This window comes from Dreissena polymorpha, chromosome 11, assembly GCF_020536995.1.
Source record: "Dreissena polymorpha isolate Duluth1 chromosome 11, UMN_Dpol_1.0, whole genome shotgun sequence".
Lineage (NCBI taxonomy): Eukaryota > Metazoa > Mollusca > Bivalvia > Myida > Dreissenidae > Dreissena > Dreissena polymorpha.
The window spans coordinates 65,127,091-65,143,440 of NC_068365.1; the positions used below are offsets into that span (position 1 = coordinate 65,127,091).

At 36.9% G+C, this 16,350-nt stretch overlaps 1 protein-coding gene across 2 annotated transcripts; it reads right to left on the reverse strand.

The window, feature by feature from the left end:
* Positions 1 to 860: 860 nt before the first annotated feature.
* On the reverse strand, positions 861 to 7,108 carry LOC127850883 (uncharacterized). Of its 2 annotated transcripts, none has more exons than XM_052384275.1 (5): positions 6,898 to 7,108; positions 4,969 to 5,556; positions 3,984 to 4,071; positions 3,585 to 3,778; positions 861 to 2,723 (listed from the first exon to the last, which is right to left on the reverse strand). In XM_052384275.1, exons 2-5 carry the CDS (start codon positions 5,456 to 5,458, stop codon positions 2,446 to 2,448), a joined length of 1,050 nt encoding a protein of 349 aa, XP_052240235.1. In that variant the 5' UTR covers positions 5,459 to 5,556; positions 6,898 to 7,108; the 3' UTR covers positions 861 to 2,445. The 2 variants fall into 2 exon arrangements, with proteins under 2 accessions (XP_052240235.1, XP_052240236.1); XM_052384276.1 differs by having other exon boundaries at positions 6,894 to 7,108.
* Between the last annotated feature and the right edge of the window lie 9,242 nt (positions 7,109 to 16,350).

Here is a 16,350-nt window from a genome sequence, read left to right on the forward strand (position 1 = left end):
GCGTTTCAAATAAGCTTATAGAAAGGTTTGAATAACCAGCCCGCGCAAAAGTAATGTGACCGGACCGAGGATCGGACCCGCAATCCTCAGATTTGTTGCCCAGCACTCTACCAACTGCGCTAGCCCGTCATAGTAAGGACGAAACTTTCTCCCGGGGGTTGTTTCTCGGGAAATTCTTCCCATACCTCCAAATCAATTAGGGCATCAGTGCAATTAGAACTGGTAAACCAGCTTACAAAGGGAAATGAGTCGCGTATGTTTTTCTTCCTGTCTGTGTTCGTCCGTCCGTACGATATTAAGCAAGTTGGGTACAATAATCATGTTACAGTTATGCAATGTTCGAAGGGCAGGGGGGCATAATTTTCGAACAAGTTTTAACGAAGCCTGATGCAGAATTGCACATGCGCATTTTCATATAAGGCTAAGTGCATGCATGTATTATTGGTGTACCTTAAATAGTGTAGGAGTTATAATCGGCAAATTGTTTGTCTACGGACACACAGACGGCAAGACAGACAGACAGAAAGACGGACGGGCAAGGGCAGGAAGTCAAACAGACATAAACACACACGAATATTGCGAATCCAGCATACCCTTATACTTTGTCTTGACTAAATCGATGGTTTTAATTAAATTTATAAGTATCCCTCATTAGGCTGCAGCTTTGAACATTTTGAAATAGTTTACACAGCTAAAGATAGACTTCAGGTGATCATAACATGCAACGTAGACGCTGTTTCGTGCGATTTGGAATAAAAACAAGAACAAGCTTTTGTACCAATTCGGTTTTGTTTATTTTATATAAATATTAGCTTTTAATATTTTAACTTTAAACGTATATAAAATATGAATTCATCGCAACAACTTTTGTATCACTCATTAAATATTCAAAATTATGTATTCTTATGTTACATATATACAAATATTTACATATACAACATATAAAATTATATATTCAAATATTAACATATTTTGCAATCATTAATAATAATAACAAAGGCACAACTTTGAGCATTATGCGATAAAAAGAATAATCAGAGCGGCGTTTTTGGAAAACTGGGTTTAATGCATGTTCACATGCTAATCAGGTACGACAGTCTCCGCTTTTATGATATTTTTCGTTTAAAGAAAGTCTCTTCTTAGCGAGAATCCAGTTTGGGCGGAACATGTCGTCCCTGATAAGCCAGTGACTTATTAGATCTTCCATAATTAACAAGCGTACAAGCGAACACGTGTAAATATCGCTCGCCATCGATGTATGATATTTAAGAAATAATATTTTTCTATCATGGTTTGTTGTCGAATAACCCACAGTAAGGAGTGTAGATGCGTAGGAATCAAATCATGAGTGCGAAGCACGAGTGATTTGATAGCACGCATCTATACAACTTACTGTGGGTTATTCGACAACAAACCATCATAGAAAAATATTATTTCGATTCTAACACGATTCTGATTGATTTGGTTCAAGCTTTAGGACGTGAACTATATTTTTCAATACTCTGCCCTCCTTAGTACAAAGATCACTATTTAGTGACGTCATTGAATTGTACAAACATATGACGTCGTTTTCATTCATAAATATTTTGCAAATGACGTCACTTTCATTGAAAACAACAATCGTAGAAACTTAATGACGTCACGTTTATTGATGCTACTGAAAAGCTGACATGCTATAAATGTTTTCTGAATTACGCTTCCTAACCAATAACATTCTTTGTAGGTGTGGTTATGCCACTTATCACCAAATATACAATTTGTTGTTTCATTACATTTATATACATGCTACATTTATTACATTTCTTTTAGGGCGGGTTTTAGCACGTGCATTTTACTGCACTATTTCCTTTATTTATTCGGAACTATTTTCGAAACATTAAGCTCCGCCCGTAAGTTATTGCAGAATAACCCACACTTGATTTCCTTCTTTGTCTATAGAAAACAAGTCGCGTGCCGTGTTAGAATTAATCGTTACGTATAACACACGAACTGTTTTATCAATACTTGTCATACATTAAAAAATGTGTGAATAGCATAACTTATACATCGATACCGCATTATTCGCACATGTTCGCACCAAAAATGTACGCTTAACAATTAAAACATTCACAGAAGACATACATGATGATTTTGGTACAAAATAAGTCGAATGAACAATATTACATTCAATACGGAAGCACACTGAGATTTTCTCCCACAAAATCTAAACACATGTGTAATTGTATAAATCCGTCCAGACCTCGACTTCATGAGATAGAAGGTCCGAATCAACGAAACGTATTTGTAACATCGTCACAACTAACGCATGCGTTTGTTCATTTCGTTGACACAGACTAACAATTGATGCTTATTCCATAGGGTATGCGAGCTTTTTCCGGATGCGACATCTGGATGCGTGCGCATTTTTTCGACGAGAGCCGGAAACCGCCAAATGTGATCACGAGATTACATGACGCTGCATCTATCCTGGAGGTCACTAGTTCTTTTATTGTCGGGACGTCGCCCATTCCAGACGCCGACCTTACGCGCTTCCGTCATTATAAACTCATCGACGTCAATGCCGTAAAAAACTTCGATTTTGTCGAGGCTCATGCGCGACGTGCCGTTGCTAGGCATGGTCTCCTTTGTTACGGCCGTCCGCGCATGCGCGCTGAGTGCCACAGCGTCCAGTGGGCCTCCGAGGTAGTCCCGGGTGGCCAGCTCTAGGTTGCATTCCGGGAGAGCTGAAATGAAAACAGAAACTCTTTGCTTACTAAATATACGTTATTTTATTAAGTCACTTTATACACCTTTCGAAATTTGTATTACTTAATTAAGTTTATTTAATCAGTAAGCTATTGCATGTTTCGGTGGGTTGTGTCTCATGAGTTGGTTGTGCGACAGTCCCGCTGTCACAATCATAAACTATTATATTTATTATATACATGTACCTTATTATGGCCAAAAGCAACGTAACAAGCAATCAATCAAACAATGTATTAATAACTCGATACAAAAAGGAGAATGTTGTAGAACAGCGCAAACACATAGCGTCATTCAGTTTTTCGATAGTTCAAACAATGCATACGGAAAATGATTTATCATCGTCAAACAAACGGGAAACCTGTCTATTTTTGTCTATACTTTATTTGCACCAATGTTTGAATGTGAGTATATGGTGATAAATAATTTATGCCAACATGTATCTATGGATATGGGCCGTGCTCTGTGAAAAAGGGGTTAAATGCATGTGCGTAAAGTGTCGTCTCAGATTAGCCTTTGCAGTCCGCACAGGCTAATCAGGGCGACACTCTCCGCTTACGACATTTTTTTTTCACGAAAGTCTCGTCTTAGCAAAAATCAAGTTTTAACGGAAGTTTCTCCCCTTGTTAGCCCGTGCGGACTGCCCAGGCTAATCTGGGACCGAATGCATAAACGCAATTTTCGCAGAGCGCGACTCATATATAATTAACACCACAGCGTACCTGTGGATATGTTATTAACACAACTATGTATCTATAGATATGTTGCCAACATGTACCTACAGATATGCAAATAAGGACAACACCTAAATATGTGTATATGTAATTATTTCCAGCACGTACCTCGGATGTGATTCAGCAGATGAAAGGTCGGAATGACAGACTGCGGGTCCAACATGTGTAATTTCACGAACAGTGTGTTCATCGCCATGTTGTATTCCTCCTCTGTCACATGACCGCGGACTATTTTCTGCACCCATCCCATCGTCCAAGAGGGCTCCGTCATGCGCTCAATAATACGCTCCGCCCACTCCGGCCTGAAAGTAGTCCGTCGTTTTTTTTTTATAAATTCCCACATGGTCGACAAAACGACAAACATTCGAGGCATATTTCTTGCTATTCCAACATATGAAATCCACGAAATTTCGTGTCCATGAAAAAGTTGTTTATTTAATCACGAAATTTCTTGCCAAAGAATTTAAATAATTAAACATTCTTTAAAAAGACAGAGAACAAACTTACCCATCATCGTCAATGAAGTCTTGCAAACTGATGTTCGTCCGTGCGTCTCTCACTACGGACGGGTACAGAGCGCAGTACATGGAGAACCCTGGAGAAAACAACAACAACAAATAACAAGTCCGGTCGGACTTTCGAGGTTTCGACAGTAGTAATTTTACGGCGTTCAGTTCACTCTTTTCATCGAATACCTGGTTTTCCAATGCTAGAATACTTAGTGATGCCAGTAAGGCTCGATTGGTCATTGTCGGCTCGGGTACTACTAACATGTTCCCCGGGTACTCTTAAGTATACTTACATGTACCCCGGGTACGGTAAATATACTTAAAGGTACCCGGGAAATTTAACGCTAAATCGGTCGTTGTCGGCTATTTTTTTTAATTAAATATACTTAAATTTATGTCAATTTTCTGTTAAATGGCCTATATATTATCGAAACTCATACTCAAAAAGCCTGTTGATGCAGTTATTTTTAAAGATAAGTTTGTTTAAAATAATCGGTAGCGCATTTTACGACATCGGACTTTGGACGGACATACAACTCGGGTACAGTCTAATATCGACCGGGTACGATTAAGTAAATTTACCATTCCCGGGGTACATGTAAGTAATACCCGAGCCGACAATGACCAATCGATCGCCAGTAAGTAATAACTGCCCTGCTGGAATCAGAGGCAGGAGAGGAATTGCCATAGAAAGGTAATCGACCAAATAACTATATAATATGTGTATTAAAATTAAATCGGTATATCATTCTCCTGAACTTAATGCATCTTCAATTATCAAAACAGTGCAAAAAAAGTTAAATATTATAGTTATGTCTAACTTTTTCATTTACTTTCTCTTTACACTCAACATGAAATAGAGGGTCAACGATATCCGACTGAAGGTTTGTGAAATGGCATCATTTATTTAGTGCATTGTCCTTATTATATTTATTCAGTAGATACTTTTTTGTTAATAACCAATGGCATAAATCAATATTTACCCAATTTCTTCCAATGTACATTAGTGTACAGTTCAGTCAGCACATTTTCCAAGTTATTCTTTTCGATCATACAGTAAAACTTGTACGGATCATCTCCTTTTGAAATGACCTCGCATATGACTGCAACTGCTAGGCTGTGAATCGGAAATCCTCGTAAATCTTCGTCGGTTATTCGGAGATCTTTCTTCACTTCCGGAAAAAATACTTCGTGAACACTTGGGTGTAGTTTTATGCAGTTCAGCAACAGATCACGTGATTCTTGCGCCACTAAATCGACGCCATTTTTAAATGGCGTCAATGATTGCAAAACGTCTAATGTCAATCCATTATATTTTGGTTTACTTGGTCCGGAAAATAGTTTGAAAACTTTATCTTCATTTCTCTTCTTAATAACTGGACGTTTTACTGTCTTAAAAGAGGACACTCTTTGTACTTCAACATTCAACCTGTTTGTGCTTTTCTCAACTCCGGAGTTACTTGCTGTTGACATTTTTGTAACCTCAGACAATGAAGTTACTCGCAAATAAGTAGTTTTACTTTCGTGTTCTTGAATGTCGTTCCATCATATCTTGAGAGAATTGTAGATGTCTGAAAGATAAATAACGCTTATATAAGTATTCCAAAAATGTCTTTGAAGAAAGCGGATAAACATAATTTAATTAAATTTAAATGAACACAGCAAAATATCGTTATAGAGTAAATGTTCCATGACAGTGCGCTTTGAAAACCATTAGTCTACAAAAATAGTTAGTTCTATTATATTATCATTGGCAATACAACACTAAATAATGAACAATATATGCTATAAACATACCGTGATGCCATTTCAAACATGTTGACATTTTATTTAATTTTCAAATAGGCGTGCCTGACCTATGTGATATAATAAATGTGAGTCATATAGAATCAGTCGACATATGTCGCCTTCGTAGATCACTTGACTACGATATTAAACTAACATCTGTCGCAGTTATAGTACAATTGTTTTTGCTATACATTGTATATCCATAGTTGTGGTGAAGCTATATGCATCCTACCGTTACTTCACTTTTGTTTTTCACATGGCGCTCGAAGTTCCGACATTCGTGCCAGAGGGTCTTATCATCAAATGCGTTATGATAGCAGATAAGCCCTTCTTGTCTTCAACAAAGGGTGAACGTTGTTTGATATTGTCCGCAATATAAACAACTATTCTATGAATATATGGAATGTGTTTTTATTGAAATTAGTTTTACTGCATTGATGAGTGTCTGCATGAAAATAGCTTACATGCCTTTTCATTCATTAAAGAGACCTTTTTTTTTACAGATTTTGGCATGGTCTGAAGTCTGTCATTAAATGCTTTAAGTTGATAAATGTAAACTAAAAAGCTCTATTATACTTTTTAAGTTAAAAGCTTTAGTATAAACAATATAAAAATTAAAGATAGAAAAATTAGAAACCCACAACTGGGCTCAAACCTTGGAGTACAAGTCTAGTGCTAAAACCACACGACCATCTTTCCTAAAGTAGTCTTCGACATTTTTAATGCTATATATATGCAATCCTCGTAATATCACAAAATCTAACGATAACAACAAAACTCTCCAAATTGTTAAATCGATGTATTTTTAATCATCAAACGATATATACATGTATAATTGATATTTTGGAGCATGGTAAATGTTCAGTATTACTGTTGAATCGCATATATCATAACTTCAACACAACTTTGCAAGTCTGATACATTTTTTTTCAATTTTGACAATTTACCAAAACGTGAAAAAGGTCCCTTTAAAATAAATACATGCTCACTGTCACAATATATAGATGCGTGTATTTCAATTGATTTCATGCATTACTTAATGGTTTGTTTAAAATAAATAAACTTAAAGTTTTTTCTTTATTTATAATTTATTAATCGCTTAATATTTTAACAAAAGTACCTACGATCGCATAAATCCGAACTGTTTTTATTCCGCCCACAGCATTCAATTCTCAATATTGACCAAAGGTATCGATATATTGATTCAAAACTCCTAATTGTACCTATAAAACCGCACTACATACAAGACAGACATTATTTTCACTGCCTATAAGTATTTCATCGAAGATTAATTTAAATATCACGTCATACATTTCGTAATTATATTGAAAAGCTTTACATATCTTAATTCAAATTTCTATCGTCATTCTATCACGATTTGTTCATATTGAAGAACATTTTCCTACTATACGAGCACCGTTTGTATGATAACAAATGCCTATTGAGCAAAAGAGTGTCAAATTGGAAACACACACGCTGTTGAATGGAATCTAAGTCCGTTTTAAGTGATCACCGAAATTGGAACAAACGTGTCCCATTATTATATTGTGTTGCACTACGCCACACTTATGTTTTAAGTGTACTGTAAAATCGTGTATATTTGTAGGCGTGAAATTTCGCATTTTTTTATGCACACATAAATTCATTGATTTCTGATTGCTGCTTGTTCGGAGAAAAAAACACATTAGGGAATTGCGTCGTTCATTTCCGATTTATTTTAAAAAAATGCGTGGATGATCGGTCAATTAACGAAATTTTATACCTTACGAGTACTAATGCTTTTACGGTATTTCATTGTTTCCTGAGAAGTGTACAATTGCGACAACAGCAAAGTTGTGTGACTAATGCATGACATTTCGGTGTAAATACTATGACAAAACTACAGAACGGAATAGGCGCAATTACGGAGCTGAAACATAAACGCGTGTTCTCAGAGTATGTCAATTTATAAAAGAAAGACATATATACAGAAAAAATAATATATACGTATATACTAGTGCTAAGACCATTGCGTTAACAAGCTGAAACGGGAAAGATTATGTAAGATCTATACGGCCAGTATATTATCAGACAGTAAATAAAATACACTCTGTGCGAAAATGGGGTTAAAAGCATGTACGTTAAGCTAGCCGCACATGCTAATCCGTGGCGACACTTTCCGCCTTAACTGAAAAAAACATTTCCTTAAAACGAAATATACCGAATAAGCGAGAAGTTTCGTCCCGGAGTAGCCTGTGCAGTCATACCAGGCTAGTTTCGTCCCGGAGTAGCCTGTGCAGTCCTACCAGGCTAGTTTCGTCCCGGAGAAGCCTGTGCAGTCCTACCAGGCTAGTTTCGTCCCGGAGAAGCCTGTGCAGTCCTACCAGGCTAATCTGAGACGATACTATACGCACATGCATTAAGCCTCGTTTTCGCAGAGCGCGACTCTTATGTAAGAATTATACACGCCATATGGTATCAGACTGTAAATATAATTAGTTGCCTATAACTTAACATGCGCAAGTGACATACGAATCGAATAGTTGAAATTAACATACCCACTAACGCCCACCTCATTATATCGAAAGTGCACGAGATTGCAATCACTGACGTACGCCCCCAAAATTTATACTTTAAACCAGATTTCAGATATTGCCTATATATTTCGAAATACGTCAGAGCTTGCGACAAGATTTATTGTGGTTAAATTATGCCAAAATCGGATATAAAGATGGATCTATTCATGATAAAGAATCATGCACTTGCGTCGTAAGAAAATATTTTCCGTTTTTTTGAAGGACTTAATTGGATTGAGATCGAAATTTTGAAATCCATATAGAAGGTTGTTTAAAACTATTTGTGTCAACGCTTCAAAAAAAAAAAGTAAACAGTAAATTTAACACGATTGAAGGAAAAGTAGTAGTGGAAATAAAAGAAGAAATAGTAGTAGTAGAAGCTATAGTGGAAACAGAAAACTCGCGATAAAGTTATGTTAATAGATTCATTGTGAAAATAAACAAATCAGTAGCCGTAATAAAAAAAACATAATAATAATAGTATAATAACAATAATACTAATAAACAGAATAATTATAAGGAGGAGGAGAAGGGAGGGAAAATTAGGATTGGGAGCAGGACGATTAGGAGGAATTAGGATTATTATTATTAGGATTATTAGGAGGAGGAGGAGGAGGAGGAGGACTAGGATTAGGAGGAGGAGGAGGAGGAGGAGGATTAGGAGGAGAAGGAGGAGGAGGGGGAGAAGGAGAATCATCACGATAAGCATCATTTTCACCACCATCAGCAGCATCATCATCATCATCATCATCATCAGCATCATCATCATCATCATCATCATCATCATCATCACCATCACCATCACCATCACCATCATCACCATCATCACCATCATCATCATCATCATCATCATCATCATCATCATCATCATCATCATCATCATCACCATCACCATCACCATCATCATCATCATCATCATCATCATCATCATCATCATCATCACCACCATCACCATCACCATCACCATTACCATCATCACCATCATCATCATCATCATCATCATCATCATCATCATCATTCTCATCATCATCATCATCATCATCATCATAATAATAATCATCATCATCATCATCATCATCATCATCATCATCATAGTTATTTAATTTGTATTATTGTTATTAACAGAAACAATCTTGACTCACCATTACAAAATCCAAATCTGTTACAGCATGGGCAAAAATTCAAAACATAAAATCTCGAAAGTTGCGCATGAAATAAATGAAACAGCTGGTTTAAGTATCGCTTTACTATGGTAAAATAATTACGTATTTATCAGTTTATCAACTGTTCTGTAACTGTAACGTGTCGAAATGGTTTTATTTGTTTAATACTGATATTTGTTAGAAACTTTTCGTTAATATACTTGTGTAGTGAAATAAGGTCACTTCCAACAGTCTTGCTGTTGGGCTAGCTCTTTAGCGACGTGGTTAAAGTGTCTGACTACCACTCTGGAGGTCGTGGGTTCAATTCCCGGCCTGAGCTCAGTATTTTCACATTAATGGCGACGAGGCCAAAAAAAAAGAACTGTGAATGCGGGAATGGGTCTGAGCTGTTTAATGGTTTCTGGGAGGGCCATGCGGATGCAAGACATGCTGTAGCGGGCGTGTCTGGGCATTGAAACATTAAAAGGGGGAGGAGTGTAGTGAAATAAGGTCATTTCCAACAGCCTTGCTGTTGGGCTAGCTCTTAATCGACGTGGTTAAAGTGTCTGACTACCAGTCTGGAGGTCGTGGGTTCAATCCCTGGCTTGAGCTCAGTATATTCACATTATTTGGTAGAAGTATAAACGCAAAGGTTCAGATGAATACTATTCATATACCCTTATTTATGTTCGATTGGTCATTGTCGGCTCGGGTACTACTTACATGTGCCCGGGAACTCTTAAGTATACTTACAGTGTCATGTACTCTGGGTACGGTAAATATAATAATACGTACCCGGAATGTTAACGCTCGTTGTCGGCTATTTTTTAAATTAATTATGTTCATATGTATGTCAATTTTCTCTTAAATAGCCTCTATATCATTGAATCTTATACTCAAAAAGGTTGTTGATGCATTTTTTTTAAAGAGAAGTTAGTTTAAGATAAACCATACCGTTTGACGGTAATCGGTAGCGCGTTTTACGACATCGATTTTTGGTTGGGAAAACAACTCGGGTACAGTCTAATATTGACCGGGTACGTTTAAGTATATTGACCGTACCCGGGGTACATGTTAGTAAACTTAATAGTACCCGGTGTACATTTAAGTATACTTAATAGTACCCGGGGTACATGTAAGTAGTACCCGAGCCGACAATGAGCCTAATTTATACATGATAAGACGCGACCTATGTAGATTAAATATATTGTGTCTTTAACAGATTACATTTATGACATATGTGAACAGAGGATTTAATTTATCACAGGAGTAGAGTTCAATATTAAATCTCATTCTGTTTTAACATCGGAGTATTCTTGTAGAATCATTTACACTTGGCGACATGTCATTTATTGGGTTTTTCAAAAATTACTGTTTCGTGGACAAGTGAACTGATTGATTTCTGACTTTGGAAAAAAACGAAGGATTTGCGTCGGTCATTTTCCGATGTGTTTGTGTTAAATTCGCGGATCGGTCAAAAATCGAAATCATCGAACATTAACGTCCCACTAGCAAAAAAATGATTTTACAGTATGCTTTTTCGGTGACATTTTTGACCGCATCCTGTTTTGATACGCAGAAGAATCATATCATCGTGTCACGTCATCCGGATCTAGCAGTCTCTCTAATTAAAATGTGAAAAACATATCCCATTCTTCACTGAACAAACCGATATGTGAAAATATATTATACAGACCCAAATTAGCGCGTTTTATAATACCGTAATAATTTAAAAACAGTTCACTTACATTGATAGAACATTCAGCTTCCGGTCAATTTCATGCAAATATGCTGACGTCGTTTCCGGTTCCGGTGCACTCACACATCCGGTTTTGTCGGAAACCGATATGACTGCGGATGAAAAAAATAAAACATATCAAAGCGCTGACTGCAGTATATCACATTAATAAGTTTAATCATTTAATTGGTCATCGCTTTGGGAAAACTGGGCTTAATATACATGTGCGTAAATTTGCATCCCAGATTAGCCTGTGCAGTTCGCAAACACTTATCAGGGATGACACTTTCGGCTTGTGATGATGTTTTCGCTTATAGAAAGGCTCTTCTTAACGAAAATCCAGTTTAGTCGAAAGTATCGTTCCTGATTAGCCTGTGCAGACTGCACAGTGCTACTAATATGGGAGGACACTGAACGCAAATAGGCATTAAGCCCATTTTTAGCAGATCGATACTTATTTAAATGATAACAAAGCCAGGAAACAACGTTATTTAAAGCAAGAAAAAAATATCGACCTCTTTGTGAATTATGCTCGTTATTTTTCAACAAGGAGCATTATGACCGTAATTGGTTTTTTACTTCTTAAGTGTAACCGTAACGTTTTTCTAGGTTAACAAGACATGCGCGCCACGTGGTGACCATGTGCCATACAATTACTATAAAATTCCATGATGAACGAATAAATAAGGTCGTTTAATCTGTTCACAGCCAAAAATTGACCTTTGACATATATGTGTGGCATTGACAATGTCAATAGGGAGACGGGTGTTACGATGGACATGGCTTGCCCCATGTTAACCCATTTATGCCTTGCGTCTAGAAAAAAGGCCTTGGCAAACAGCGTAGACCCAGATGAGACGCCGCATGATTCGGCGTCTCATCAAGGTCTGCGCTGTTTGCTTAAAGGAATTTCTGTAAGAAATAATCTAAATATAAAAATAAATATACTAGACATCCCTAATTTTGGAAATAAATTCATCCAGTTTAGAAGGATGAGAGAGTCCACTAGGCATAAATCGGTTAAACATTGTTGGTAAGTTGTTTTGATCACGTTATGCTGAATGAACCGCTCTCAGCACGGACATTCTCTAACCAACCAACTAACACACACAGCTCGCATTGTGGTAGATTAACCCATTTATGCCTAGTGAACTCTCCCATCCTTCTAAATTGGATCAAGCCTTTTTTCTTGACGCTTGGTATAAATCGATATCAATCAATTATTTTTTATTTTTTGTTTCAACGCCATTTATATCTAGGAATGGACACCGCTGAAAGAAATTAGTCAAGTCATCGCTGCAGTTATCTCCCTTATATATGATCGAATACCAACATTTTAAGTCATACTAGATCTGAAAGGTTTTCAAGGTTTTATTTTATAAAAATAGGGCATTTTTTACACAACTGTTATTCATACTTTAAATTTGTAATATGCAGCCAAAAAGAACATAACAAATGCAACAAAACAATTGATGGTAAAAAGACCAAAACGCTCGGTATGGTGATTTCTCGGACCGCCCCGATTGAAAATAAGTATTATCCCATTCTACACTGCGGGTGTTAAGTAGGATATACTGGTTGTAATTGACTTTGAATAAATAAATTTTAATTACTAAAAAGTCAAATATGTTTTAATCGATTGGGTTAATCAGAGCCGGTAAAAAAAAGGAGGGAAAATCAACTGTAACATTATTTTCCAAGTGGTTTGATATGACACACGTTAGTATTTTTTTCAGACCAGTTTAGTATTTTCGAATACCAATACCAACATTTTAAATCATACTAGAACTGAAAGGTTTTCAAGTTTTTATTTTATAGAAATAGTGCATTTTTTACACAACTGTTATTCATACTTTTAATTTGTAATATGCAGCCAAAAAGAGCATAACAAATGCAAATGAGGGAACATCAACTGTACCATTATTTTCCAAGTGGTTTGATATGAAACACGTTTGTATTTCCCAGACCCGTTTTGTATTTTTGCGCATGCGCGGATGTGATTTCTGGTAGATCCGGAGTCTCGAAATATCGGCAGCATTACACGAACATGAAGAGACTAACAAATAAACCAAGGTTAATGCTCTCAATAATAGCGTATATTTCTAAAATAAACATAAATATTCTTAGAATGGAAATATTTAATAAAAGTTGCAGTGGCATGAAGTTGACGCCTCGAACGGCCACGCATTTGTTTTTAGTATTGCTGCAGCGTTTACGGGAAACTGTGGAGGAACATGTCAACTGTTGAAGCACGTGGTAATTTTAACAGACAAGACACTGTCTTACTTAATTACAATTAGGACAGATTGTTTTTGTTTAACCCATTTATGCCTAGTGGACACTCTCATCCTTCTAAAATGGATTAATTTTTTTTCCAAAATTAGGGATTTTAAGTATATTTATTTCTATATTTACAATATTTCTTATAGAAATTCTTTCAAGCAAACAGCGCAGACCCTGATGAGACGCCGCGGCGTCTCATCTGGGTCTACGCTGTTTGCCAAGGCCTTTTTCTAGACGCTAGGCAAAAATGGGTTAAAACAAACAGTGAATAGCTCATAGAGAATGAATTTGCGTTTACAGTCGTCTCAAAGTAGCCTGTTCGGTCCGCTGATTTATTTATTTTTGTTTAAAATGTATTATTTTCTTAGCGAAAATTCAGTTGAGACAAAATGTGGCATCCCTAAACTCTGTGTTGACTGCACAGGCTAGTCCGTTTCGACACTCTACGAAAATCATTTAACCCCTTTTTGAGTCGCGTTCTTAGAAAACGGGGCTTAATGCATTTGCGTACAGTGTCACCCCAGATTGGCCTGTGCAGTCCGCACAGGCTAATCAGGGACGACACTTTCCGCCTAAACTGGATTTTATTTTAGAAGAGACTTCCTTTAAACGAACAATACCATAAAAGCAGAGAGTGTCGTCCCTGATTAGCCTTTGTGGACTGCAGAGTCTAATCTGGGATGACACTTTACGCACATGCATTAAGCCCAGTATTTTTAGAACGCGCATCATTTTTCTCGAGCGGGGCTCGTAATATTGTTTGATATATAATAAGGGAGCTTCCCGAACCTTGGTTGCTTCTATCCACGATTTCTACGTCGATATCAATAGACGCTTGTTCCGGTGGAATTTCGATCGCCCGAGACGCTTGGTCGTCTGCCGGATCAGACGACGGAGGCGCCATCTGCTGGCGCGCTTTTCTACCGAAGCCGGATCTACCAGTCGCGCTGTCTGGATAGTTTGATAAATAATATACACGGTTTGGTTTCCGGTTGTGGTAGAGACAATGAAACAAAAAAGGCGCACTCTTTGTCTGTGTTAGTTTGCCTAATAAGAAATACGACACTCTTCGCTTGTAAGGTATTTTTCGTTTAAAGTCGTATCCAAGAATATATTTAAAGAAAGAAAAAAAGCAACCTTCATCTGGGCTTGTACCACTGACCCCTGGAGTAAAAGTCTAGCGCTGAGACCACTTGGCCATCCGTGCTCATACAATTAGTAATTTATTTTATGCTTGATATACGCAATCCTCGTAATGTCCCAAAACATAACGACAACAACAATACTCTCCAAATTATTTAATCGTTTCGCGTTGCAACGCTTTATAATTTTTCGGTTTTTAAATCGCCAAAAAATGCATATTATGTATATTGTAAAGCATGGTAAATGTTCAGTATGACTTGTTTTCACAAATATCCTAACTACAACGAAATTTTGCGAATCTGAAACCATTTTTTATTTTGTCAATTTTCCAAAACGTGAAAAGGTCTCTTTAATATATGTGTTTTGCTCTGTGAAAACAGGGCGTAACGTATGTGCGTAATAAGTCGTCAAATATTAGCCAGTGCAGTCCGCACATTCTAATGATGGGCGGTACTTTCCGCCTTTATGATATTTTTTCGTTTAAAGGAAGTTTCTTCTAAACGAGAATCCGGACTGCGGAATGCGGACACAAGCTAATCTGCAACGACACTTAACGAATATGCATTAAACAAGAACAAAGCTCTTCAATGCATTCATATCGTGGCAGTAGCCGGTTAATATTGATAGTATATTCGTTGTTGCCCGCCATCGATTACGTGAACAAAGATCCAGTCACATTGTTTTTTATCGAATACTGAAAGTTGACACGTTGTCCAGAACTGAATAGTTCAAACGATTCACGCGGTTTTATTTTCTTTATTTCTCTAGTTGCTTAATTAAACACTTATACAAATAGTTCACCGAAAAAACCGATACGAATGTCAATGAAAACAGGTGTATCTAGTCAAATTTGTTGAGAACCTTGTTTGCCAACAATCGATTTCAAACGGGGCAAAGAAGTATAAGTTAAATAGACTTTCGCATTAATTATTAATATAAAGATACTTCACAGTATTACTCTTTTCTTCATTTAATCGAGCCTTTGCGATTTTTGTGGATTGTGAATGCACAGTGTTTGTACAATTGAGTTGTGTTCATGCGCGCATGTAAACGCGATATATTTGCGCTGGTGCAGGGCGCGCGCTTATATTCATAAACTGGTTCGGCTGTCCGGCTACAGAAGTGGTTCTCATACTTTAAGGGCGTCACAATTGTACGATATATACGTGTGTACGCATGCACTCATTTTTAGTCTTCAAGACGTACCGGATACGACTGTCAGTATTTTAAAGTGTGTTATTAGTGGTTAAAGCGTGGAGTAAGTGATAAGTGGCGCCCTTTCGAGTTACCAGTTCTTTGGTAAGTTTTGGTTATTTTCTGGCAGGCATGTGCCAGATCTTGGTTAATAATTACTTTAAATTATTAAGCATGTTACTTTTTCAAACGATTTTATATAATCTGTTCTTCTAGTCGACACTTTGTAAAATCGTAAAGGAATAGTTTTAAGCATTTAATACAAAAGGCTTAACAGAACAGAACAGAATAGTTTAACGACAGTTTGACTTAAAGCGCGGCAGTACGACGTCATTTCTTAAATTCTGATCTAATTTAAAACTAATAATTTAAGAGATATTTGACTTTATGTTGTTGGTTATGTTGTAAATATTTTGACACGGGTTAAAATAAACTTTTTAGGAAAATTTCAGACGAAAATGAATACAGTAGCGAGACGCTTTCGCACAGTTGCGTCATGGTGGCCATCTTTCTGGACCGGAA